This window comes from Marmota flaviventris, chromosome 15 (genome assembly GCF_047511675.1).
Source record: "Marmota flaviventris isolate mMarFla1 chromosome 15, mMarFla1.hap1, whole genome shotgun sequence".
In the NCBI taxonomy this organism is placed as follows: Eukaryota; Metazoa; Chordata; class Mammalia; order Rodentia; family Sciuridae; genus Marmota; species Marmota flaviventris.
In genome coordinates, this window is record NC_092512.1 from 4,600,364 (window position 1) to 4,625,037 (window position 24,674).

The window sequence follows — 24,674 nt, forward strand, 5'->3', positions numbered from 1 at the left end:
ATGGAAAACAGAGACTATCTGCCATGAATGGTTGTTAGAAGAGTCACATAAAATGACATATGCAAACATTATCCAGAATAGTTCTGATACATAATAAAAGCTTGTCAGGAACAGGTCCCTTCTGATGAATAGAGTAGGTTTTCTTTGATTTCTTAGGGTTTCTTATGACTGAAGCTCTGAACTTTGTCTTCGCCCACCTCTGGGTGTCTCCAGGGTAGAATGGCCCGTCAGCGGCACGTAGCTCAGTGAGGAAAGCCAAATCTCAAAGTCAAAGCCGTCACACAGTCTGTTGGCTTGAGATGAAAGCAGTTCTACCTTCCCTTCTCTACAAACCCTCTCATTCTCAGAGCTTGCAGACGGGCCACATCTGTGTCCTCTCCTGGAAGCGGAGCCTGGTGCAGATGCTGCTCACCTTCAGCTGGGGGACACAGTCTAAATTTTTGTGTGGGGATAAAATAAAACAAAAACATGCTCAAGTGATTCGACAGATACATAGTCGCAATCATCTTGACTCCTCCAAAGCAGCCAGTTCCTGTCCTGCGACTGGAGCCGGATCTGGCAAGGCACTCTCTGTGTACCAGCACGCACATGCTCTTGGTGGGGGCCAGGGATGGCTCTGGGTGATCTCAACTCACTCAGTCCTCATCACAGCCTTGAGCAGCTTCTCCTGTCCGCCTCTCACAGAGGAGAAGTTGGAGCCACAGGGGGATGAGGACTTTGCCCAACCGTTCGCAGAGTTGAGCTGGGAAGCCAGGCCGTGCTCTCCCGGGCTGTGCTTTGCACTATGTGCTCAGCTGGCCCGGCCGTAAGCCTGCCCCGAGTGACCTCTGCAGCATCCCTGGTCAACTGAGACATGCACATCTTCAGGGGTAACTGCCGAGAGAGGCCCAGTGTTTCCCAAGAGCGGAAGGAGGGCTTGAGACTCTCCTGTGGAGGGAGGCCACTTTTCTGGAGGGGAGGCAGCCCACTGAACCCCGTCCTTCTGTGTCTCCTGTTATGTGAATTTGCCTCTCCAGTTTCTCAGGTCTGGCTGGTGGGACTGGGCGCCTGCCATGACATTCCTGTGGGTGAGCCCGCACCACCCCCTGTCTGGGTTCTCTTCTTTCATGGCATTTGCAGAGCCGTGTGATCCCCGTCTGCCCCGTCGGTATCCTGTCCTCCTTCTGCCGGAAAGAGCAGGGCTGTTACTGCAGAGCCACGCAGAGGATGAGTTTACCTCGAAAGTCTTGTGGCTCATGTTTGGAGAGACACCTGGCGGTTCACTTTCCCTAGGCAAGCCTTGGTTTAGTGCCCTTTGCTGGATTTGCCCACACGGTCACCTCTGTGCCTTTGGGAATTGCAGGCCAAATACAGGGAATGGGCCTGCCAGGAGGTGAGCTGTGTGCAGCGTGGGGTTAAGGCACAGGATCATCAGACCTGCGGACAGAGCCGTGGTCTGCGGACCTCACTGGGTGTTTACAAGCACCCTTCGAAGCTAGTAGTTTTGCTCGTGGTCATGTGGGGCACTCACTCACTCCAGATATGATAAAGGGAAAGGAAGGAGTCCTGTGTGGCTGGAGCAGAGGGTCCATGTGTCTCAGGGGCTGCTGGTTATGTGAATTTGCTTCTCCAGTTTCTCAGGTCTGGCTGCTGGGACTGGGCGCCTGCCATGTCCCACCATGGGACATGGACGAAGAGCTGAGAGGAAGCATGTGGGGCTTCGTGTTGGAGAGTGGCCTCTGTCTGGGTGCATGCTTAGGGGCGGATGCGTTGGTGAGGAGGCTGTGGTCATAGTCCAGGCGGGTGATGCTCACTCAGACCAGGCAGGGACAGAGAAATGGGAAGAAATAACCAAACTCAGAACGTGCTTTGAAGATGGAACCAATAGGGTTGGCTGATGGGTCTGAGAGGTGAAGTGCCTTTCCCGAAGCCACCCAGTGAGTGCTGGTAGACACGAGGCTTCCGTGGGCCTGTGGGTGCCTTTCCTTGCTCTGTACGCTGACGGAGATTGAAACATCCACGGGATGACCAAGTCCTCAGGAAGTGACCAAGTCCTGAAGGTCGCAGGGACACAGGTTAAGTCTGTGAGATTATTCTGAAGAAAGAGAAGACCATGTGTAGTCATGAGAGCATTCGAGTGTGCACACTAGGAGTGTTAGAGTATTAGGTGGGGCCCACAGCTCTGTTTTTACCCTATCCATGATCATAAACAAGTGAGACGGTTAGTTTATCCATGGTCCTCCTTGGTTATACTGAGGGCTTGTGCCCAGAAAGAGTGTCCAGAAGGCCTGGGCAGTGTCATGCTGGCTGAGGCTGGTCCCTGCAGAGGACTTGCGTGCACTTGTTCATTCATTCATTCATTCACTACATTTTTTACGGAGTCCCCCATGTGTCCTTCATGGAGCTGGAGTTGCAGAGGTGAACAGGAGAGGAGAGAGAGGGTGAGGAAGGCAGAGAGTAAACGGGTGGACGTGAGATGAGGAGGATTCCACATGCTGACATCTCAGCGCGTGCTATGCAGATGTGAGCAAGTCAGCATGCCTGGGGACCTCAGGGTCCACTTGCTTTGTGTCCACTGGGGAAGGGTCGGGTACAGTGGTGTCTCGGAAGTCACTTGCTCAGGTTATCTGACCAAGGTTTGGAACAGTGCTGGCACAGCAGTACCCTGTTGATTGTTGACACGCATACTTATTCATTTCCATCTCACAGCAGGTTGAGGAAGTAGGTACTACTGTTGTTCCCATCTTATAGATGAGGAAGCAGTACAGAGAGGTTAAATAACTTGCCTCAGGCCACACAGCTCTAAAGTGACTTACTGGTTTGGGTTAGTGAGGCAGCCAACAGCCTAGGGGACCCAAATGCCTAATGCACATTTGGATGGAGCAGGAAGGGTTTGAGGTGAGAATGCGGATGAGGGTGTGTGTTAAGGGGTTCAGAAGGAACTCTGGGCAAGCCACTACCTGGGAAGATGCGTGTGTGGTGAGATGGTGAGCAGGGAGGCCCCCAAGGAGCCATGGCACAGGGAGGAATGGCCACTCTGGAGGCCTAGGGAAGCCAGGAGGTGGGGCAACAGATGGCCGCCCCTTTCTCTTGCTGCCCTTTGATCTCTGCTCCAGTGGGCTTTGTGGGGCTAACCTCAACTGTAGGCCAAGGGCTCAGGAGCCGAAGGGGTGGAGCCTTGCAGGTCAGACTCTGGGTGCAGGGAGCCCGCAGGCAGGTCAGGGCAGAGGAAGACGGACGCCACAGAGGAGGAGCGGGCATGTGCCCTTCCACTCATCCACTCCATGAATTCTCACTGCACGTCCCCCACGTTCACGCCCCAGTGAAGTTTCCCTCTGCTCCATTGTTGCTGGACTTGCCTGTCACAGAGGATGTTCCACGAGTTCTGTAGAGAGGATGAAGAAAGAGCGTGCGGCTGGGAACGTGTTCAGCCATTCATTCTTACAGAGCAAACACAAGCAGAGCTTTCTTCCAAGCTGGCCCTCGGCCAGAGGCATTGCGCACAGGCTGTCTTCTCCAATGACCCAGATGAAGAGCCTCTGCCACCAAGGGGCTTACTCCACTGGAGCTCCTACCGAATCTTCAGGGTGACAAACAGTGCTGGTTGACAGACACGGCCAGTCTGGTACCCAGCACCCCACACAACATGTTTGGTTTAGCCCACCCAGGGTTGTAAGAGACCCTGAAGCTAGCTTGGATTTCTGGGTGGTCTTGTGACTTCACTTCCTCCGCACCAGTTGACCTGCCTGTTACAAAGCCTCTCTTACCTGCATAGCCCCTCCAGGCAGGTGAGTTTGGGGCCCCTAGGCTGACATGAGTGGTTATTCCACTTGACCTGGGGCTCAGGGCAGCTCCTGATGCCCTTGCACCAAGGAGAAAGCTCAGAGAGGTGACGTGACTGGCCTGAGGTCAGACAGCAGTTGAGCAGGTAGGAGTCACAGCGAGGCTCTGACTCAGCTTGAGGGGGCCGGCCTCTGCCATCCCCTGCGCTTCTCCTGTTGCATGGTCCCATGAAGCTAAAGCCTATTAGGTGCTCTCGGAGTCTCTGGTGCCTCTTCCCAGGTCTCCATCCGGCTGGACGGTGAGAACAAGGCTGTGGAGTACAGTGCCGTCGGTGCCATGACAGATGCCGTCAGGGTGGTCTTCCGAGGTCCCCGGGTCAGCGACCTCTTTGACCGAGACTGGCACAAGGTGGCCCTGAGCATCCAGGCCCAGAACGTCTCCCTCTACATCGACTGTGCACTGGTGCAGACGCTGCCCATCCAGGAGAGAGAGAACATCGACATCCAGGGCAAGACTGTGATTGGCAAGCGTCTGTATGACAGCGTGCCCATTGACGTGAGTCCCAGGGCCCGTGCAGGGCTTCACTTAGCCTACAGAATGCAATGGCCCAGAGAGGTTGAAACAGCAGCGTGCAGAACTCTCAGAGCTGGTGCAGCTGCATCGTGGGGCTTTCTTACCTGAAGTCACGGTGACGTGGGAGGGGAGGAAGGTGTACTCACACATGTGGCAGAGGCCACGTTCCCTGCAGAGTAGGAAGAAGGAAAACCCCCAGCCTCCCTTACAAGTGGACTCTCTCTTTAGAAGCGGGAAAGATGCATAGATGATGCTTAGGCTCCCTCTGAAGTCCTATAGTGGAACTCAGGGTAGGCGGGCCCCGGAGGAGGATGTGGGGCCTGGACAGGACCTGTTGGGCACCATGAAGGTTTCTGGGTTCCAAGGCCCCTAAAACTCATTGGCTCTCCCCGTTCCTTTCCAGTTTGACTTACAGCGGATTGTGATTTACTGTGATGCGAGACACGCGGAGCTGGAGACTTGCTGTGACATCCCCTCGGGACCGGTGGGCAGATTCCTGGGCAGGGGCTGCAGAGGGAGGGGTCCAGGGCTTAGGAAGGGGAAGCCAGGGTTGGGGGGCGTTGGCCTTCAGGATGGGTCTGTGGGGAGCTGGGTGCTCGTGTTTGGGTTCCTGTCCACACAGCATGGGGCTCAGGGAGCTGAGTGAAACAGGTCCTCCAGGGGACTGCTGCAGTCTGGCCATCAGTCAGGGGGGGCCCCAAAGCTGTCGATCAAGTGATGAAGCCCAGCTTTGGGGAGCTTGGGAGGCAGAGTCTGGAATGTGTCCCAGGGAGTAACCAATCCTCCACGCTACCAGTGCTCAGAGGCTGGGGAGGCTGCAGTGCCCCGGGGGGGGGGCAGTGAGACAGGGAGATCAGGACATGGATGGCCCCAGAGACCAGAGGTGGCCCCTTTGGCCCCTCCATACAGGATCTGCTCCCGTTCGTAACTCACCACCTACCCCTTTCAGTGTCTCCCCCAACCAAATCCTAGTTCCGAGGCTTTCTCCAGAGACGGGAATCACCCACTTTCTGGTGCTGGAGGGTAAAATCCACACACAATTCACAACACTTGACTGGCCCAGTCCCCAGGGCTCAGTAAGTGCATGATCGCTGCCTGTCTCAGCACCCTTGTGGTGTACAGGTGATGGGCTTGGTTGTGGAAAGAGAGGGGAGGGAAGAAAGGAAGGAGAGGAGAAATGATAGTGTGCAAGAGGATAGAAGGAAGAGGAGGAGGTGGTGAGGCTCAGACACCACCTACCAGGTGCAAGACCCCCAGGAGACATTTTCCCATTTGTCTCATTAAATCCTCTGATGATATTGTGAAGAAAACACCCTGTGCCTATCTAACAGATGAACACTGATGCTCAAGGGTTCAGTGGTTCCTGTAGGTTTCCCAGTCGGCCAGAGGAGGGGTTGAGGCTGGACTGATCAGACCTGGCTGGCTCCAGGAGCCAGGAGCCCAGTGTCAGACAGACGTGGCCCTCCTGCTGCACCACATACTCAGGATGCTCACGGTCGTCTGGTTCCCTTCGCTTCCCTGGCTCCTTGGAAGCTCCAGAGACCTTGCCCCTCACCAGGGAGCAGTGGTTGGATGAGCAAGCAGATTCTGACCCACTGGCCTTTCCTTCCAGTGCCAGGTGATCGTGGTGACAGAGCCTCCACCTCCACCCCTGCAACCACCCACCCCTGTCAGTGAACAGATTGGGTTCTTGAAGACCATCAACTGCTCCTGCCCCCCTGGAGAAAAGGTACCATCCATCTGGAGTCTACCCTTGGTTCCCAGCCTGCAGCCCCAGAGATGAGTGGGACAGGGCTGGTCCTCAGAACCACGGTGGGGGCAGTGAGGTGGGAGTTTCCCATCATGCATCTGGTCACTGGGTTAGGATGCCCCCAAGCTCACAATGGCTTTCAGCCAGAACACTATTCATGTTTGTTGGATCTCCTGTTTTTGTTTTTGTTTTTAATTTTGGAATCCACCAGAAGGGGAGATGCTCAGACCCAGCTCGAATTAATGTTTTCCTAAGGTTATTAATGGTGTCCTGGTATTTCTCTGGCTCTGATTTGTGTCCTCTCCACTCATGTGCAGCTAAGTCCAATAAGATATGTTGCTGAGTAAGACCCAGAACAGGACCATGAGTGAGGGTTTGGGCATGCTCTGCAATTTCTTCTCAACAATTCCTTTAATCAGCCACACTCTATAATCCGAGTCTGTATATAACAGTGAAATGTATTTGTTCCCAATTTTGAAAAGCAGTGCATTTCTAGGAACATCACTGCCACCATCCATTGGGCTATGTCTCCTCATGTGCCTGAGGCTCTGATTTGTCTGCTTTTTCAGTAGACTAGTGGCCCTTGATAAGAAAAGTGTTTCTCACTGTTGGAGCTGAGAGAACCAAAACATATTCACAAAGGATAAACCAAAGTAGAACTGTGCAAGGAAGGTTTCTGGAGTCTGCTAGACCATCACCCCAGGGTCGTTGACCTCAGCATGCACTGTGCCCAGCTCCACCTGCACCTGCCAGGGATAGGCCAGCATAGAGGAAGGATGCGATGGTTCTGTGGGGCTGGGAGTACTAAGACCAAAAGCTGAAATGTGGTTGTAGGTCGCCGGCACAGGCACATTTGGGATGTGTTTTTCATAGTCCTCTTGGCAAGGTGTCCTGGCATATTCTCCCTTTCCTTGTCTCCTCTCCTCTGTTAGTTTTCACACGCTCCCTCTTTATTTTTGCTTTACCCAGAAAGCCAGACCCCAGGGGGCCAAACCCTAGGGAGGGAGGAAGGGCCCTTAGGAACTCTAAGTCAAATGGGCTTGCCCATCCCTGGCCCAACTTGCCAAAGGCCTAATCAAAAGCCAGCCCATTGTGCCCCAAGCTGGGGACTTTTGGGTGTCACAGATGAAGTTAAGAGCCTCAACCTGATGCCCAGGTTAGGGTGGAACAGACAGAGGAAGGAGCAAGGTGTGTGCACACAGCACAGGGGGCTGGCTCCTCCTGCAACCAGGCGGCTCAGATCTGCTCAGGTCTGCGGGTTGGTTCTGCATGCCAACAAAATAACAGAAGCAGCTGTGTAAACCCCAATCCTTCTGAATCCTGTTGCCTTTGTAACCCCCAGTGAGAAGGGCAATGGTCTGGAGAGGTTTTAATCTCTAGCCACCATGCACAGACTGGGAGCTCTGCCAAACCAGCTCTGCCCAGGCCACAGATCCCCTTGGAGCCAGGCCATGCCCTGGCAGGACCTCAGCAGGGGAGTCTGGGGTCCAGCAGTCCTGGCTTCCCTTTCCTGTGGCTCCCCACTCTCTAGCCCTCCCCTGATCTCCTTGGTGTGGTTTCAGGACACGCCTCCACTTTTCCACCCTGCATGACCCATGCTGGGGCCCAGGTGCCAAAGAGCCTCATCCCACATGTTCCCCTTCCAGGTGTCTGGCAGTAACTCTGGTTCCTTGGAGGGGCTGCAGTTTTCCCTGCCTTCTGGCATTGGCATATGGAGCAGCTTTGACCTGGAACTCTTTTCCCTACCCTTTGGGTCCTCTCCCTGACTACACCTGATCTTCTAAGACATGGCCAAGGAACCCTTGCTGATTCCCCCTCCTTCCCTCTAATTATCACCATCCACCCAGGCAGTCTTTACTGAGTACCTGGTGTTTCCAAGGCATTAAGTCCCTTTCTTCTCCCTGACTTCCACCTGCCAGAACAATGACCATGCTGGCCCCTGGTCTTAGCTCCCGTAAGTCCTACTTCTGGAGGACCATCCTGAATCATTACATGTCTGTATTTTGGGGGACTACTGCTTCTCCTGGTTTAGAGAAGGCTGTTCATTAATATCTGAATGGGTGGATAAGTGGCCAGTGTTTGGAAAGGTGGATGGGTGGATAGCTGGAGGGACAGGTGGGAGTGAGGGATAAAGGCACACAGCCTCTCTTCCTCTTGGCAGGACAAGGTCCTGCTGTTGAAGCTCATTAGTCAGCTGACACAGTGTCAGCCATACATTCTGGACGGCATCACTCAGTGACCCATTCTTTATTCAGCCCATCATTTCTTATCTCTGACCTTAGACATAAGTGTCCACTATGTGCATGGCATCCTACTGCACAGGGAGACTTTTAAGACAGAATATGTCTCTCGAAAATCCTAGAGTCTGGTTAGGGAACCAGGAGTTCAGACTCCTGGCTCACCCTTGGGAGTTTACCCTCAGGCCTGCTCCAAAGCTTCCCAGGCACAGGAAGGTGGGAAGGTGGGAAAGGGTCAGGTAGAGGAGCCTCACAATCAGCTGGTGAAGCAGGTGTGGCCTCTGCCTCCATCTGCATTTCTGTGACAACCACAGCACAGGGGCCCAGGTGGTCAGATTTCTCTCCTCAGGGCAGAGCTTTGGCCACAGCCTGGCTTTTCTTCCAAGGGATTGAATCTTCCATTTGCCAAACCTGTCCATTACTCACCAAGGCCAGCGCAGTGCCTTCTGGGTCTGCTTATATCTCTACGATCAATATTGTGGTGAGCATAAATGTGTCCAAGGCCTTGTGGGGGACACTCTGAAAGGTCAAGTACACACAAAATTATTAATCTTCCTTTGCAGGTACAGAGGTCCTCTGTGAATGCACTTGGAAGCTATGTGCTCCTGAAGTAATCACATGTGTAGCTGTGACCAGAGTGTGGGCTGTTAGTGGAGGGAGCATGTGTGGGAATGGGTGTGGGGTCACCTTCATTAATGGGGTGATAGATCCACCTAAACAATCATATGAGCCAGGTTGTATTTGTCTCCTGTATGGAGTACTTACAGGTAGTCACCAGCTGCAGATCACATTTTTAAATCCAGTAACAAGATCGTTTTTCCCATTTAAAAACCTGAACAGTTTGCTTTGAGAAATTGCTAATAAATATGTTGTGCTTTGTATTTTAGTGAAGAATAATGACATGGACCAATAGCAGCCAATGTAATTTTCTTTTTAATTGAATTGATGACATATTTTGGGGCAAAAAATAGTCCATGGAAAGCATTTTGTTTATATTTGTTTACATTTGATATGGAAAAATTGCAGTTGCATGCATTTGTGAGGCACAGATGGATGCTGTAATGTATGTATACAATGTAGAATGAGTATCCAAGCACAGTGGCATACACATGTAATCCTAGTGACTCAGGAGGCTGAGGCAGGAAGATTGCAAGTTCAAGGCCAGCCTCAGCAACTTGGTGAGGCCCTAAGAAACTTAGTGAGAACCTGTCTCAAAATAAAAAAGCAAAAAAAAAAAAAAAATAAGGACTGGGGATGTGGCTCAGTGGTTGAGCACCCCTGGTTTCAATCGCTGGCACCATAAAAAAAGAAAAAATGTGAAATGAGTGAATCAAGCTAATTAACAAATTGTGCTTAGCATTTATTCTTCCTGTCTGAAACTTTGTGCCCTGTGACAAATGTGTCCCTCCCCATTCTCCCACTCCCAGCCGTGGAAGCCACTCTCTGCTTCTGTGTTTGGTATTTGGGGATTTCAGGTGTAAGTAAGGGCTTGTGCATTTGTCTTTCTGCTCCTGGGTTTGCTTGTTTCTCTTTACCCTCCGATGCCCACCTCTGGAGGCCATGTTCAGAATTCCCTAGGTAGGTGTGCAGTTCAAAGAACCCGGGCTCTTGGCTGGTCAGCCAGTTCTCTTATCCAGCCTCTGGTCAGTACTTGGCTTCCTTCAAGGCTGGATTTTCAGTACATGGGGTGGCAAACCAGCTCATGATATGAGAAGGGGACAATGAAAATTGAGGCTTACTTGATTGTCTGTCTTCCTTTAGGGCGAGAAGGGTGCAGATGGCGCTGTGGGACTCCCTGGTCTGAAGGTCAGTACTGGCATGGCAGGGGTGCCCTTTGTGGCCTGTGTAGTCCTTGCTCCACGCTGTCAGGGTGACAGAGGGTTTTAAATGTCTGTCCTGCTCTCATCTTGCCCTCTTGCTGGTTGAAAGGCTAGGGTAAGAGCCAGAGGTGTCAGATTTGGACCTGTGAGTCTCTGAACTGCTTTAGACTCCTTTCCTTAGGCTGAATGTTCTTGAGTATGCAAGGGCAAGATGGCCAGACCCCAGCTAAGAGCACGTCTGCTCTCACAGATCCAACCCTCCAGGGATGGTTAAAATTCCATAAGGCCCTGCAAGCCCATGTGCTCCAGATATTTTTAAGAAATTGGGTTTTTAAAATTTATTTAAATTGCATAAAATTCTTGTATATAAAATAGGTGAATTCCATAGTCATACAAAGCCAGGTATTCCCCTGTGGGCCCCCATTCTCAGTCATGGGCCATCTCCTTCCCCCCTTTCATCCCCCACGGTGCCATTTTCTCCCATCACTGTTTGTCTTGGAAAACTGAGTCCCCAAGGTGCCAATTGGTATGGTCAGGGAGTGGGAGAGTTCCACACCAGTGTGTAGTGTCACCCAGTGTGCTGCCTGGGGAAGGGGCTAGGTGTGGTGGTGGAGAACCTGGGGATAGCGGGGTTCCTCACGTCTGCTCCTTCCCTTTCTCCACTAGATTCCATCTGCCAGGCTCCCCTCTCCCCCTTCTGCTCTCCATTCATCTTCCCTGACCCACCTCTGACTCTTCCTCTCCCTCTTGGTCCCTCCCCCTGCCTCTCCTGGTTTTGAGTCCACCTGTCACATCACGATTGAGCACCTGCTAAGGGCCAGGCACTGAAGTTGACACAGGGTTAGAGGGTGGTTGGGTCTTGTCCTCAAGTGCCCAGGTTTGGTGGTGCATGCAGATGGTGCATGCGAGTAATGTTTGGGTGACTTAGGTCCCCTCCCTCTGAAGGGGTAGGACTTGTGACCTCATTGTGCAGTTGGCAGAGATGGCATCCGCTGCTCCTAGGGATTCAGACAAGGTTGGTGGTGGGCAGCCTGAGTGCAGAACTATCCGCAGCTAACTCAATGCTTATTTCTGGGTTCACCCCCTTAGGGAGACATAGGAGCCACTGGGCCACTGGGTGCTCCTGGACCCAAGGGAGAGAAAGGGGACATGGTAAGTCACATGCTGCTTCTCTGTGCGGTTGGGCCATGTGGCTGGTGTGGGAGACCAGGGCCCTGATCATGCCAATCAGCCTGTGCTGAAGACCCGGTGAGAGCCAGGCACCAAGCCCATTCCACTCATCGGAGGAGACCCATCTCCCTTCATTCTGGACATTGCCCTAGTGGCTTTCTGTCCTGGTCTCTTGCCCCTTCACCCATCCCCAGAATTCTGTACCTCCAAATTCATACTGTTGTGGTTGCTCATATTGGCCATTTCATGGGGTCCTCCCTCACTCTGGCCATTGTACATGCTCTTTCTTCTGCCAAGAATAATTTCTCCTCCACCCACCCTGTTTTCTCCTACACCCTTTTCTGCCTGGTGGTGGGTCAGGAAAGATAAGAAAAACCACACACAGTTCAGGAGCCCAAGAGCTGTGGAGTATCTGGCTTCACCAAGATACCTAACCTCTCTGTTATCCGTTTTCTTGTCTGTGACGTGGGGATGATAAGCAACCTGCTCAGCGGCAGTTTGAGGATTTAGTGAGTTAATGCTCACCAATGACCTAGAACAGGGCGGGAAGTCTAGCAAGGGCCATCATTGCTGCCACAATCGCAGCAGTGTGTAGCATCAGTGATACACTTTGGTGCCAGATGAACCTCAAAACTTGTCCTTGGCACCAGTTGTGACCTTGGGCAGGTGTCTTAACTGACAGTCTCATTTACCCCATTGGCCAAACGGGAGGGAAGCATGACAACTGTTTTGCTTACAAAATGCTGTTTGTGAATGACAATTGCCTTTTTGGGTGTGTGGGATCATAGTTGGTTCCTTCTAGGTTCTCACCATCAGGAGGGAACCCCAAAGTCCCCTCACAGAAGAATTCACCCAGATCTCCACTGCCTTCACCCATGTCACTGTAACCATCCAATCCACTCCTTGCAGGTGCTTTGTGTGATTCTGTTAGTTGTTATAACTTTTGAGATAGTCTTACTGCATCTCTAATGGGAATGGCACTGATCATTGACCTCTGAGTGACTGTCTCCAATGGCAGGCGCTCTTCTGCCATCTTCATATGTTTTAACTTCATCTGTTTTAATCTGAGCCCTGAGCACCCAAAACCACATGGTGAAAATATCATGAAGGAAGTAGAAATGCAGCTAGACAGCATTCACTGCCTCTGAGAGGAGTAGAGGAGAAATAAAGGAGCAAGAGACCTAGAAAACAAGGAGGGAGTGGTCTGGATGTCAGAAATAGAATTATGTGTGAATGTATTGAATGAGCCAAGCAAAGAGCAGGGATTTTCAGACAGAATATAGAAACAAGATCCAGCTACCGTCCTGTCCATAGGGGACACAGAGACACACATAGAGTTCTCACCTTTCATGGGCAAGGCCTTGGGCCCATTCCCAGGACTGCAAAGCTTAACAAAATGGAAAACCCAAAAGATACAAATAGGTAGAAAGTAGAAGGATGGAAAATAAATACTCTGAAACCAAAAGGACATAAAAAATGGAGTAATTATTTCAATTTTGGGCAAAATAGACTTTCAAACAAAAGTAGAAAATAAAGAGGGATATTTTATAATAATAAAAAGATGTGCCTTTGGAAATGAATAAGGAACAATTATTAACACATAGCACCTAATAGCAGAACTCCAGAATACACAATACCACTGATAAGATTGACAGGAAAAATGGATGATGCAATACAGATGGCTGGACACTTCCATTGCTCACTTTCAGTAATGGACAGAGCCAGGAGGAATGCAGGGAAATAGGAGCTTCATACTTTGCTGGCATGAAATGGTGCAGCTGCTTTGGAGCAGACTCACAGTTCTCAACAGTTTAAACACGAAGGCACCATCTGACTCAACAATTCAACTGCACTCCTTGATATATTTTTCAAAGACACATAAGCATATGGCCACAGAGAAACACACATACATGTTTATAGCAACGTTATTTATGTTTACTAAGAGGTGAAATAACCCGTGGCTCATCACCTGAACCATGAATAAATGGGATGTGCTGTATCCATGCCTCATCATGTTAGTCTGCAGGAGATGAAGTCTCCTACATGGTATTACCTGGCTGATTCTTGAAAAGACCTTGCCAAATGAAAGAAGCTAGTCATGAAAGGCTTCCTGTTGCATGCTTCCATGCACACAGAATGTCTAGAATAGGCACATCTATGGGGAGAGAAAATAGATGACAGCATGCCTGGGACTGAGGATAGGGGAGTGGGGAGTAACTGCTAACTGGAGAGGGTTCCTTTTGAAGTGATGGAAATGTCCTAAAGTTGATTGTGGTGATCATTTCACAGCTCCCTAAATAGATGAAAACTTGAAGTGGACTCTTGAAATGAGTGAATTACACAGTGTACAAATTATGTGTCATGAAAGCTGTCGTGGAAGCAAAGAAGAGTACCTGTGATATTGAAATACTGGAAAATTAAGTGAGATGGCACTCAGGAGAATCCATATTCAATACATAATAGTTCATCTCTTTCAGAGGCTCCTGCAGAGCTGATGAAAGCATCCAGCCTTTTGGGTCTCAGGGTGATACCAAGCCTTGGGGAAGTAAACTTGGCTTTCTGATTTCCTTTTCCTAGGGCAGAGGACCCTTTGTCCAAGGAGAAAAGGGTGAAAAGGTAAGCACTTGCCTTGATTGCACTCCTCCAAGGGAAGGTGGTGGGGACTTGGGTTTGGGGGAGGTGTATGCTGGCATGCTGCTACCCGACGAAGATTCTGGTGGGGAGAAGAGGTGCTCTGCACTGTGTCCAGCCTCAGCGCATGTTCTTCACTCAAGTGGTCGAAGCATATGAAGTATTCACAGGAAGAGAGAAGGTGGAGACAGGAAATGGCAGCTGGGAGAAGTGGGAGGCAGGGTTCACATGTCTTGGAGATTCGTGAAGAGTCTGTTGGAGAAGTTGGCTCTTGAGCTTCAACCAAGTAGTGGAGCTTTGTGCAGGGCCTCCCAAGCAGGGTGAAGAGCATGAACAGATGTGGAGGAGAATGCTTGCTTCACATGTGGTGATTCATAGTGTTTAATAATGATGGCATTCAAGAGCGTGGCAAAGAGAGCTGGAGAAGCAGTTTGAGGACCACCATGTTCAAAAAGTGTGTGTAGGGGACGGAGTCATTGAAGGGTCCATGCATGGTCAGACATGCAGAGGATGCTCGAACAGCAGGTGTGGTAGATGTGAGGGGAGACCCACCTGGGAAATTTGGGCAGTCAGGGACGGCTGTGGAATCTGTAGGGAAGGTCATGCGGACAGAGCTGGTAGTGGCAGCAGGCCTGAACAAGCAGAGGCCTGGAGGATTGGTGGGAGGCCTAACATGTTCTACTATTAGTTTCTTCTTCTGACACCTGAGGCACCTTCTTGGTGCCCAGGGCCACGCCTGAAGTCATGCATTCTAGGTCCTGTGGCCGTGGGGACACAGCTACAGCCAGGAAGCCTCCTTTGTCACTTGGTGCTGCAAGCAGAGGCAGAGAGCCAGGAGGACTGACACTCCCACCTCTGTCCTCAGTTGACACATTGACTGGCAGTTGGCATTTGTTAGCAAAGTCTGATCTAGATTCTTCCACACCATGGTGTGTGATTTGCAGTGAGTCACCTCCCTCTCTGTCTCTCCTTCCTCCTCTGTTAGAGTGAGAGGGTGGGATGTGAAGAAGCACAGAGCAGCCCCCTTCAGACAGCAGCTCTGAGAGCTGGGAATCAGCCCATCCCCAACCTTGCCTTCCAGGGCTCTTTTCTGAAATGTAGTCTCTGCTTCCCCTCTGGGGATGAGTGGGCCAGGGTGGGCCAGGGAGTTGGCTGGGGCTTCAGGGGTCTCGTGACTTATGCCCTGGGACAGTACTTAGCAAACTGACTTCTCTGCTGACTGCTGTCTTCAAAGCAGCTGCTGGATTCCAGGGGGATTGCACAGGGAGCCCAGTGAGTCCAGAGATGCTAGTTCTTATTCTGGCTGTGTTTCAACTTGTTAGTATTGTAATTATCCACTGCCTGTCTGCACCAGGCATTCTCCTAAGTGCAATCTGAACTTCACACCAATGAGGAGAACATAGCTCTGAGGTCAATTCTCCAGCCCAAGGTCACACAGTTAGTAAGTATCTGGAAAACGTGGATTATTATTACCGTGAGGGGGAAGCTGGGGAGCTGATTGGGCCACCCCTCTACCTTTAGCTGAGCAAACTGGAGGGTAGAGACCGGGAGTCACGCAGCTGAAAAACGGTTGGAGATCTTGACTTCCTGCCTCTGCCAGACCCCGACACTACGTCTCTCCTGGCACCTCATCACGTGACCAAGGCCATGTCTGGTGCCCATGTTTAGAGACCCTGGAAAGGCACAGGGATGGCAAAGTGCCCCATGAAGTCATCCTTAGGTCAGCGCGACTAGACACTCAGCATCTGGGTGAGGGGGAAGAATAATAACAACAACCACCAAAAATGTCCTTTGTTAAGCGTGTTCACTGAAATCCATATGGCAGTAAACAAGACTTCATATGGATGGTGCGCTCGGTGTCAGTGTCGTGTGCCAGAAAAATAAAATCAGACAGTGCATATCAGAAACGCAGCTAAATTCACTGGGCTCACTGACTCACCAGCAGACAGAATTTTGGGTCACGGAAATATGATATATCATCTTTGATAGTCTTTCTTAATTTTTTCCCAGGACCATAAACCCAACAGTGATGCTGAGCAAGGGCTCACTGCCCAATACACAGAAGCCGGGACTATGCACTGGGCTTTTGCAAAAAGAAAGCTATTCACTGATGGCAGACTGACAAGGAGGGAGAGAGGAGGCAAGCTTGGCTCTCTCCCCCCATTGGCAGATAGAGAAGGGACTTAAGGAGCCTGGTGTGGGAGGAAATAGGGGTTGGGTGGTTACAACTGGGAGTCTTGGTGGACTAGTCCACACCCAATGTGCTGCTCTAGGGGAACAGGTCACTCAGGCCTGTCCTGCAGCTGTTGACCCATGCCTGTCTTCAGGGCCCTGTTGGCATTCCTCAGCTTCTGCTCCTCAGTGACTTTTGGTTCCACCAGGTTCTTGAGGTCATTTTAGGTCAGGTCCTGAGTTCTACACCTGTGTTCTGAAAGTGGCTTGAACAGTTTCTAGGAACAGGGAAGTTGCCATTTTATGGCTCAGTTTCAACAGGAGGAACAGAAGAGAGGTCTCTGAGCCAGACTAGCAGCATAGGCTCTTTCGACTTGTTGGATGGTACCTTTATGGGCTTTGACCACGCATCTGAAGATGGTGTCAGGATGCTGTAAAACCACCTGACTGTTCTGAGATCGTCAGGTAGGAGAGTCTTTGTAAGGTGGTTCACCACAAAGCTAAATGACTCAGGAGCAAATCACAAAGATGAGGAAAGAAAACCCAAGGCCTTCAGGGTGGAATTAAGGCAGATGGTTAGAAAGTCAGGTTTTCTGCCACCAGCTGAGGCAGCTTGCTCCCCGAGTTTCTGGAGAGCTGAGGAGCCCTCTGATACTTTGTCCCCTGATCATTTGCATCTGGACAAAACATCTTCTCCATTTTGCTGTGGACTGCGAAGCTGTCACGTTTTGGGGGCAGGGTGCCTGGAACTCCTCAGCTCCACGTGGCTTCCATTGCTTTGAACCTGCCACCATGCTGAAAACACGCAAGTGCTTGTGAATTTGCAGTGACTTTAAAATGACACTGATGTCACCTTGCTCTGCATTACTTGGCAGGTGGCATCCAGTGAGTTTGGAGTGCACACTGGACTGCCCTACTGATGTTACTGAAGTTACATACCCAAATGACCTTCCTCAGTATTTGTCTTCTGCTGCTACTGGGTTCGTCTTTTCTAGGTTCATCCCCCATTGCCTCTAAAATATCAGGGGGGCTTCTGCTCAGTGATCTTAGGTGTCAGGCACTAAGCCAAGTGGTTTCAGGCATTGTCCTCTTCATCTCTCCCAATAATGGCAGAAAGAAGGCACAAATATCCCCACTTCACGGGAAAGGGCATCAAAACTTAGAAAACCACACAAACACATTCATGGTATTTATTTCATTATACAGAGGCATGGGAAGATGACAGGTTGCTTATTATAAGCTCTGGCTTATTCAGAAGGATAGTGACTACCTCTTGAGAGCTGGTGTTTTAGTCAGCTTTTTTGTTGTGGCAACCAAAAGGCTTGCCTAGAACAATCCAAGGAGGAAAAGTTTGTGTGCTCACAGTTTCAGAGGTCTCAGTCCACAGATGGCTGACTCCATTCCTTGGGGCCTGAGATGAGGCCGAACATCATGAGAGAAGAGTGTGGTGGAGAAGAGCATTCAGGACATGGTCAAGAGGCAGAGCAAGAGCTCTGCTCAACAAGGACAAAACATAAACCCAAAGACACCCCCCCAGGGTCCCACCTCCTCAACCACAGCCCGCCTGCCAATAGTCACCCCTCAGCCAATCCTTTCAGGGGATTAATTCACTGATTAATTAAGGCTCTCAAAGCCCCGTCACTTCACCTCTGAACTTCTTGCATTGTCTCAGACATGAGATTTGGGGGGACACCTCACATCCAAAGCATAACACTAGGGACCAGGGAAGAACAGCAAGACTTTTCTGTTGTTTATAAGCTCCTCGGTTTAAGGAGTTCTGCTGCAGCAGCCCAAGCTAAGGTAGACAGAGGGTTTCTGGCCCAGGTGAAATGCATGGCATAGCAAGGAACAACAGACACATTGCTAATTTGCTGGTTCTCTCATTGGGTAGTGGCACTGGGATGTGATGAACACAACATCTGCCTGTGAGAGCAAAGGGTAGTGGTGGAGGGCGGGATGAAGGGTGTTTAGGGAGGGGAAGCTAGAAGCCATGCTCCTGCCCACCCTGCTTCTGACTAGAGGGGACTCTGCAGGTGACAGTCAGGTCTGCCCTCATAACAACACTTCCCTGGTTCCCAACGCAATGGACACCCATGTACTGTCCACACAGTGGCCCTTCTCACCTGAAGAAGGTGGTGCTTCTTCAGTGTCTCTAAGATACAGCTTTGTTTGAAATTGTGAGATGAGAAAAGTTCTTGGAGGTGGAGTAGGGCCACACAGGTGGATGGGGGATGCCTTCTTTCCAGAGTGGTGATCTTCCAGGAATGATCTCCAGAAACCGTGATACTTGTTCATATTAGGGACATCATGGCCCAAATATTGGTGTCCCCTCACAACTCACATGTTGGAATCCTAATCTCCAAGGCAGGAGCATTAGGAGGTGGGCCATTTTGGAGGTGAGTAGGTCCTAAGGGTTCAGATATTCTGTGTAGGGTTAGTGCCGTTGAAAGAGGCCAAGGAGAGACCCTCTCAGACCCTCTTCTGCTATGGAAGGGCACCACAAAATGGTGTCCTCTGTGAATAGGAAGTGGACCTCACCAGACACTGATTCTTGTGCCTTGATCTTGGGTTCTCCACCTCCATGGCCGTGAGGAGTAAATTTCTGTTGTTTACAAGCTCCTTGGTTTATGGAGTTCTGCTGCAGCAGCCCAAGCTAAGGTAGACAGAGGGTTTCTGGCCCAGGTGAAATGCATGGCATAGCAAGGAACAACAGACACATTGTTAATTTGCTGGTTCTGTCAGAAGCATTGTGTAGTGGCATTGGGAAAACCATCATGCAGAATTCACTTTCTAACACCAGTGAACATATGTGGAATGGTATATGGACTTCATCTGAAAAGAATATACCACTTAGTGAAAAGACTCATGACCTAAGCCCTTTGTTGATCCCTTAATCTCTGCCAGGTTATTTGGTTTTTGAGTGGCAGCTTCCTAAGCCCCTTGTACGGGGCTGGACCATGCCCAAGATCATAGAGCAGGTGAGGGTCTGGGGCTGAGACTGGGCCTGTTTGATACAAGACACAAGATGAGAGAGGGGTCCTTGCTCTTGACCACTACATTGGCCAGTGCCATCCCCTGTCCCTCTCTGAAAGTAGGACTACTATCTGGGAATTCTAGATCCTAAAAACCTGTCCCTCATAGGAATCAATTTCATGTTATGACTGCATTGTAGAGCCTTGGAGCCAGAAAGTGTAAATTACATATTTGTGTTTATATGTGTGAAACCTCTAAGATTTATTTATGCCATCCACTTCTAGCTTGGGGTCCTTTCTCTTGGTTCGCGGTTGGTGTAATCAGCTCCCCCATTTCCTTCCCTTAGCGTGTGGGTGTTAGTGGACATCTCCCATGGTTATTGCGTTGGATAGCTGTGGTTGAATGCCTTCCATTTTTACAATAATTAAAAGGCTGAGGGGAAATCTAGTTTCGCTGTTTATGTGTCTATGGGGATAGTTTTGTAGATTGGAGTTAAAATACTGAGGAAAGAACGATGCCTGCAGCCCTGTCCATGGTGCTGAAGACACGCACCTTGGAGCAGTTGTGAGTTAATGTGTCTTTCAGCCCCAGGCGGAGCTGGATGGGGAAGTCTGCATTTCTCTCCAGCGCCATCTGACACCCAGTTGCTTGCCAGGTCTAATGGGCTAGTTTCAAAATCAAGGACTGTACAAAAGGGTGAGAGCATTGAGGAGAAGGGAAATAAATGCTGGCGACTGGACTAGGGGGTCAGGGAGGCTGAGGGAACAGACCCTAGACACAGATTGGCTGGATCCAGACCTTGATCAGCCACTTAGCAGCGTGACTGTGGGCTGTTACTTAACCTGTAACCCTGTAACCCCAACTTTCCTCCCTCATCTGTGAATTGGCAAATAAAGCACTCTCTGCAGAGGGTTGCTGTGAACACTGCATGAGCTAATGAACATAAATGACTTATATTTGTAAAAAGTGCTCATAAATGTTAAGCTTAATCAGCATTATGCCAGCATAATGTTCCATTCTCATACTCCACGTGACATCTGCGCTCTCAGCATTAATCCGATCTTACCCTCAGAGGTGACAAAGAGTGGGAACTCTGTGCCTCTCGGTCGGTGAGGACAGCTGCAACACTCGAGGCTCAGGAAGCCCAGCAGGAGTCTTAGGAAGTATGCTTCAGGGGGGCAGCTGTAGAGGTCTTTCCTTTCTCCAGTTCATCTCAGATAATTCACAGGACATCTAAGAACGATGACAGTACCTGCACTTACAAGCACTTGCTGGCTGCCAGGGTTCATGTGCATGCTGTTTGATTTAACTCTTGAGGAAGAGGATGTTCTCATTTCACATGGCATTTATACTGAGACCAGGTACCAGTGACTTCCTCTGTAAGTGGTGGAGGCAGGGTTTGATTCCGTGTTTTCTGATTCTGTGACCTGCATTTGTCTGTTCTAAGGAGTGGTTCTCAAACCCAAGATGGTGCTCAAGTCACCTGGCTGGTGGAACCCCACTCCCAGAATATCTGCTTCAGTAGGTCTACAGCAAGGCAGAGGCCCCCAGAAATGCTGATGCTGCTGGTCCAAGGACCACACATTGAGAACCCCTGCCCAGAATATTCCCAAGACCCTACCTAAAAGGCCTGCCATGCCTCCTACCAAATGGGTGAAGACTAGACTAACATAGCACCTCTGGTAGGCTCATTGTTAACATTTAGAAATGCCCTGATAGCTAATTAACCAAGAGTAAGAGGGGTGTGTGTTCCCTTGTACCTCTGCATCGTGCCCATGAGTTAACAGAGTGAACCTGCAATATGATCTGGATGCTGATGAGTGGGTGTGCATGGACAGGTAATTTCCTGCTACATGTTACCGTCGTGTGATCTCCAGATGGGGTCATGGAGATGGTGAGTGTGTATGTGTGGGGTGGGGGGTAGAGAGTTCAGGGCTGCATTTGGAATCAAGCCCCAATTTTGAGTCACAACTGCTAGCACACCAGTGGGAAGGCCCGACTTCTCTGAGCCCTGGTTGTCTTCTGCTGTGGATTTCATGGGCACTGTCTATTGCTATGCTGTCCATGACCTAAGTGTTGTTTTCCTTTTAACAGGTCCAATAAGGAGGCTCAGAAAGTCCACTCAAAATGACAGCACTCATTGCTTACTTTGCAGTCCCCCTTCTAGGAAGCATTTCCCCACCTTGACCAGGAGGCTCTTCCTCCTTGAACCACTCTGTTCATAGCAGATGGAGCTGAGAACAGGAAGGGGAGTGTCTTCCTCCTTACTGCTACTATGACAAAATGCCTTAGACTGAGTAATGATAAGCAACAGAAATGCATTGCCCACAGTTCCAGAGTCCAGGAAATCCTAGCTGAAGTGCCAGTTCTTAGCAGAATCATGAAGCGCTCTGCCTTACAGATAGCACCTGGTTGCTGTGTCTTCACAGGCAGAAGTCCAAAAGGCTTCCTTGAGCCTCTCTAATAAGGGCACTAATCCCACCTCCTAAAGTCCCCAGTTCCTGATACTATTGCGTAGGGGATTTGGTTTTCACGTGTGAAACTTGAGGGGACATAGACATCCAGGCCACAGTGGGAAGCAAGCGTTCTGCTGAGCCAAGGTGCCCTGGAACCCCCTTTCTCCTCCCTTCACTTCCTTTTCTCCTCCCCCTCCCTTCCCCTGCATATTATTGTGGATCCTTAGCTACACTTGCTTGGGCCTTGCCCATCACAGGGCCACCTCCGGTCTCTGTCATCCTCCTTGCTCACCCACGTGGACTTGGGGGCAGCACATGTTTTAGTTCTTAATAGAATTCCAGCAACTGGCATTTTAATAATATTTTATAATCTACAAAGTATTTCTTCATTTATTTCTTATCTGAAATCAGCATGAAACTGTCTTACAAATGACGAAACTTAGGCTGGGGGAGGTCAGGTGGCACTCTTGATGGGCTGTGAGTGGTCAGTCTAGAGCTCTGCCTTTTTCTTTCCAAAGCCACTGAGGGCAGGAGAAGGGAGTCCAGTGGGGAATTTTGGAAGGTGTATCACAGGGGCATGGTAGTATTTTGTAGCATTAATATTAGATGACACTAAAATGAACTATCTGGGTCAGGTTAACTATTTTGGGGGGACACAATTTCACAAGCCCATCTAATGAAAGGGCTTCGATGACAGGAAGGTGGAAATTTCTGACTGTCCATTTGCAGGGCTGTCTTGGCTATCTTAACCAAGTAAAACAAAATTCGAAGGAGTTGTTACACTTTTTCAGTCAGCTTTGTAAATACAGAGCAGAGGTAGCCCACTCCTATGTCAAAAGAGAACATGGCTGGTCCTGTCACGCTGGTCTTCTAAAACAAGATGCCAAGTCTTCTGTGTCCTTGGGACGTGTGGATCCTGAAGTAGGCATGTCCCCTGCCTGCCGGGAGCCTGGGACTCAGCCTTTCACCAGCCTAGCCACAGTCATGGTACTGAGGGATGGAGAGAATTGGAAGCTGCAGTTTGCTGGCCGTGGGGACCTTTGTCTTCTCACCATACCCTACGTTTCACTTTGTTTTCTGGGGTGACATAGTCTAAGACTAATTTTAAAGCAGGAGCATCTTTGTTACCCTCCCTTACGAGCACACAGGGTTGGAGAAGGAATGGAGGTCACAGAGCACATGGGCCCTGCACCAAGGCAGGCCCTGGCCCTGTGGCTTCGCTTCCCCCTCTCGGGTGCCAGTCTTGTGGGGGGGCCAGATTCAGAAATATGCACCAGGCACCCACTTGAAGAGAACAGCAAGGCAAGAAAAACGACCTCTGTGAGGAAAGGCAAAGATTCCAGAACTTTCCGGAGTTTGGAGTTCTCTCTGGCATTGTCTTTGGTCTCACCCGACTCCCTTTATTAGATGGCCCTGGGAGCAACAACGTCCCCCTGCCCCCAACTTTGTTTCTGAGGCAGGAGCCCTCCAAGACACCCTTTCCTGCCTTGAGCTGAAGGACTTCCCACCCTGCAGGAGCCAGAGGACAGACTGGCCTTTCACGGACCCGCCATCCTAAATGGTAACCGAGGCAATGGGTGAACACATTCACTGAGAGGCCCAGGGCTCTTTCCTAGAGAAAGTCCTTGTTTTTTGTGATGTCTCCCTTTTGTAAAAGACTGAATTTCAGCCTTGAGGTTACAGGGATATGGCATTAAGGAGGCTGGGGTTCTGGAAATGCACAAGCCACAGGCTCTCTCAGTGCAGGAGGTGTGGAATGTGGGCCTTAGAGAGGGTAGAGCGCATGGGCTGAGCCTGTCTTTTCTTGACCACCAGTCTCCTGACCCTGTGCAGAGCTTCTGCCCTCCTGAGGCAGTTAGAGGGTAGCTCTGGAATTGCCAGGGAAGTGGGGCTGGTGCTCAGGACTGCGGAGTGTCCATTGAAGTGGTCTGGGTGCAGGTCCTGCTACACGCTATCAGAATGTGAAAAAAACACATTGGGAAGGAGAAGCCAGGGATGGACTTGGGTTAATCTGATGCCAGGCTCAGAAATGCCTGTCTTTCTTGGCAATATCATGCTGATTGATATTAGAATGTTGAGGCCACAGGAGACACTGCATAGAAGTTTTAGAAGTATACATATGTGTGCAGGCTTCTTAATTTAATTTGATTTAGTTTATGGACAAAGCTAGAAGTTTTTAGTGTCTGATGTGTCTTTGGAAAAAAACACCTTCTCATAGGGTTATGACAGGGACTGTGTCTGATGATGTCTGCAGAAGTGCACTGCTGCACACAGGACTCTGTAGCTGCACGTGTGGATTCATCAGTCTGTCTATTCACTGCAGATACATCACCCTCATTGTGCATATGGAGGAAGCCCAGGTGGAGGCATAGCCTGCTCAGGGTCTCGTGGAGGATCGAGGGGGCGAAGGTAGCTGGGCAGAAGGTCTCAGGCAGCTTCCTTTTATTTGAATCAGGTGGTGTCAGAGCTGGACGGGCGCTTAGAGACCCTGGAGTCCCCTCTTTTAAACTGCCTCCCCAGGCCCGCGGCAGATGTGTGTGTATGTGCAGGAGAAAGGAGGATGAGGAGCCTAATCCAGGTGCCCCCTCACCCCACAGCTGCTCCATATTTATGCTTGTCATGTGTATCTGTGTGTGATTCCTTAGAATTAAGTTTGTCATAAGTTAAAAAACATTAAATAGCTGTCCTAGCCCAGTGCCTCTCAGCCAGGAAGGCTCTTGCCTCCTAGGAGGCATTTGGCAACATCTGGAGACATATTTGGTTGTGGCAACTGGACGGTGCATCTGGTATCTAGGGATCTGCTAAGCATCCCATGAGGCCCAAGGCACCCCTGCCATGAAGGCCTGCTCAGCTGTATGTGCCCCTCTGCAGCCCAGGCCGGCCTCCCCTCTACATGTGTGACATCTAGCCCAGAGTGAGAGGGCCGCTCTTGTGGACTCCTGTGAGGACAGGGTTGCAGACCAAGCTTCTTGTTCATGCTGTCAGTTCATACAGATGCCCTGAAGATCTTATGAAGGGTTGCTCCTGATGTGGTAGATCTGGTGCAACTCTTGGGAATCTGCTTTTCTTCCTCTTTCCTAAGTGATGCCTGAGCTGCAGGCTGGTGTCCACTCTACAAGGAGCAGAGTCC

At 50.4% G+C, this 24,674-nt stretch overlaps 1 protein-coding gene across 1 annotated transcript in view; it reads left to right on the forward strand.

The window, feature by feature from the left end:
- Window positions 1–24,674, forward strand: part of Col22a1 (collagen type XXII alpha 1 chain) — a 208,304-nt gene that overhangs the window by 38,308 nt on the left and 145,322 nt on the right. The window contains exons 6-11 of the mRNA XM_071602419.1: window positions 4,042–4,317; window positions 4,739–4,819; window positions 5,948–6,064; window positions 10,084–10,128; window positions 11,232–11,294; window positions 13,890–13,928. Coding sequence (XP_071458520.1) covers window positions 4,042–4,317; window positions 4,739–4,819; window positions 5,948–6,064; window positions 10,084–10,128; window positions 11,232–11,294; window positions 13,890–13,928 — 621 coding nt within the window. The remainder of the gene's footprint in view (window positions 1–4,041; window positions 4,318–4,738; window positions 4,820–5,947; window positions 6,065–10,083; window positions 10,129–11,231; window positions 11,295–13,889; window positions 13,929–24,674) is intronic.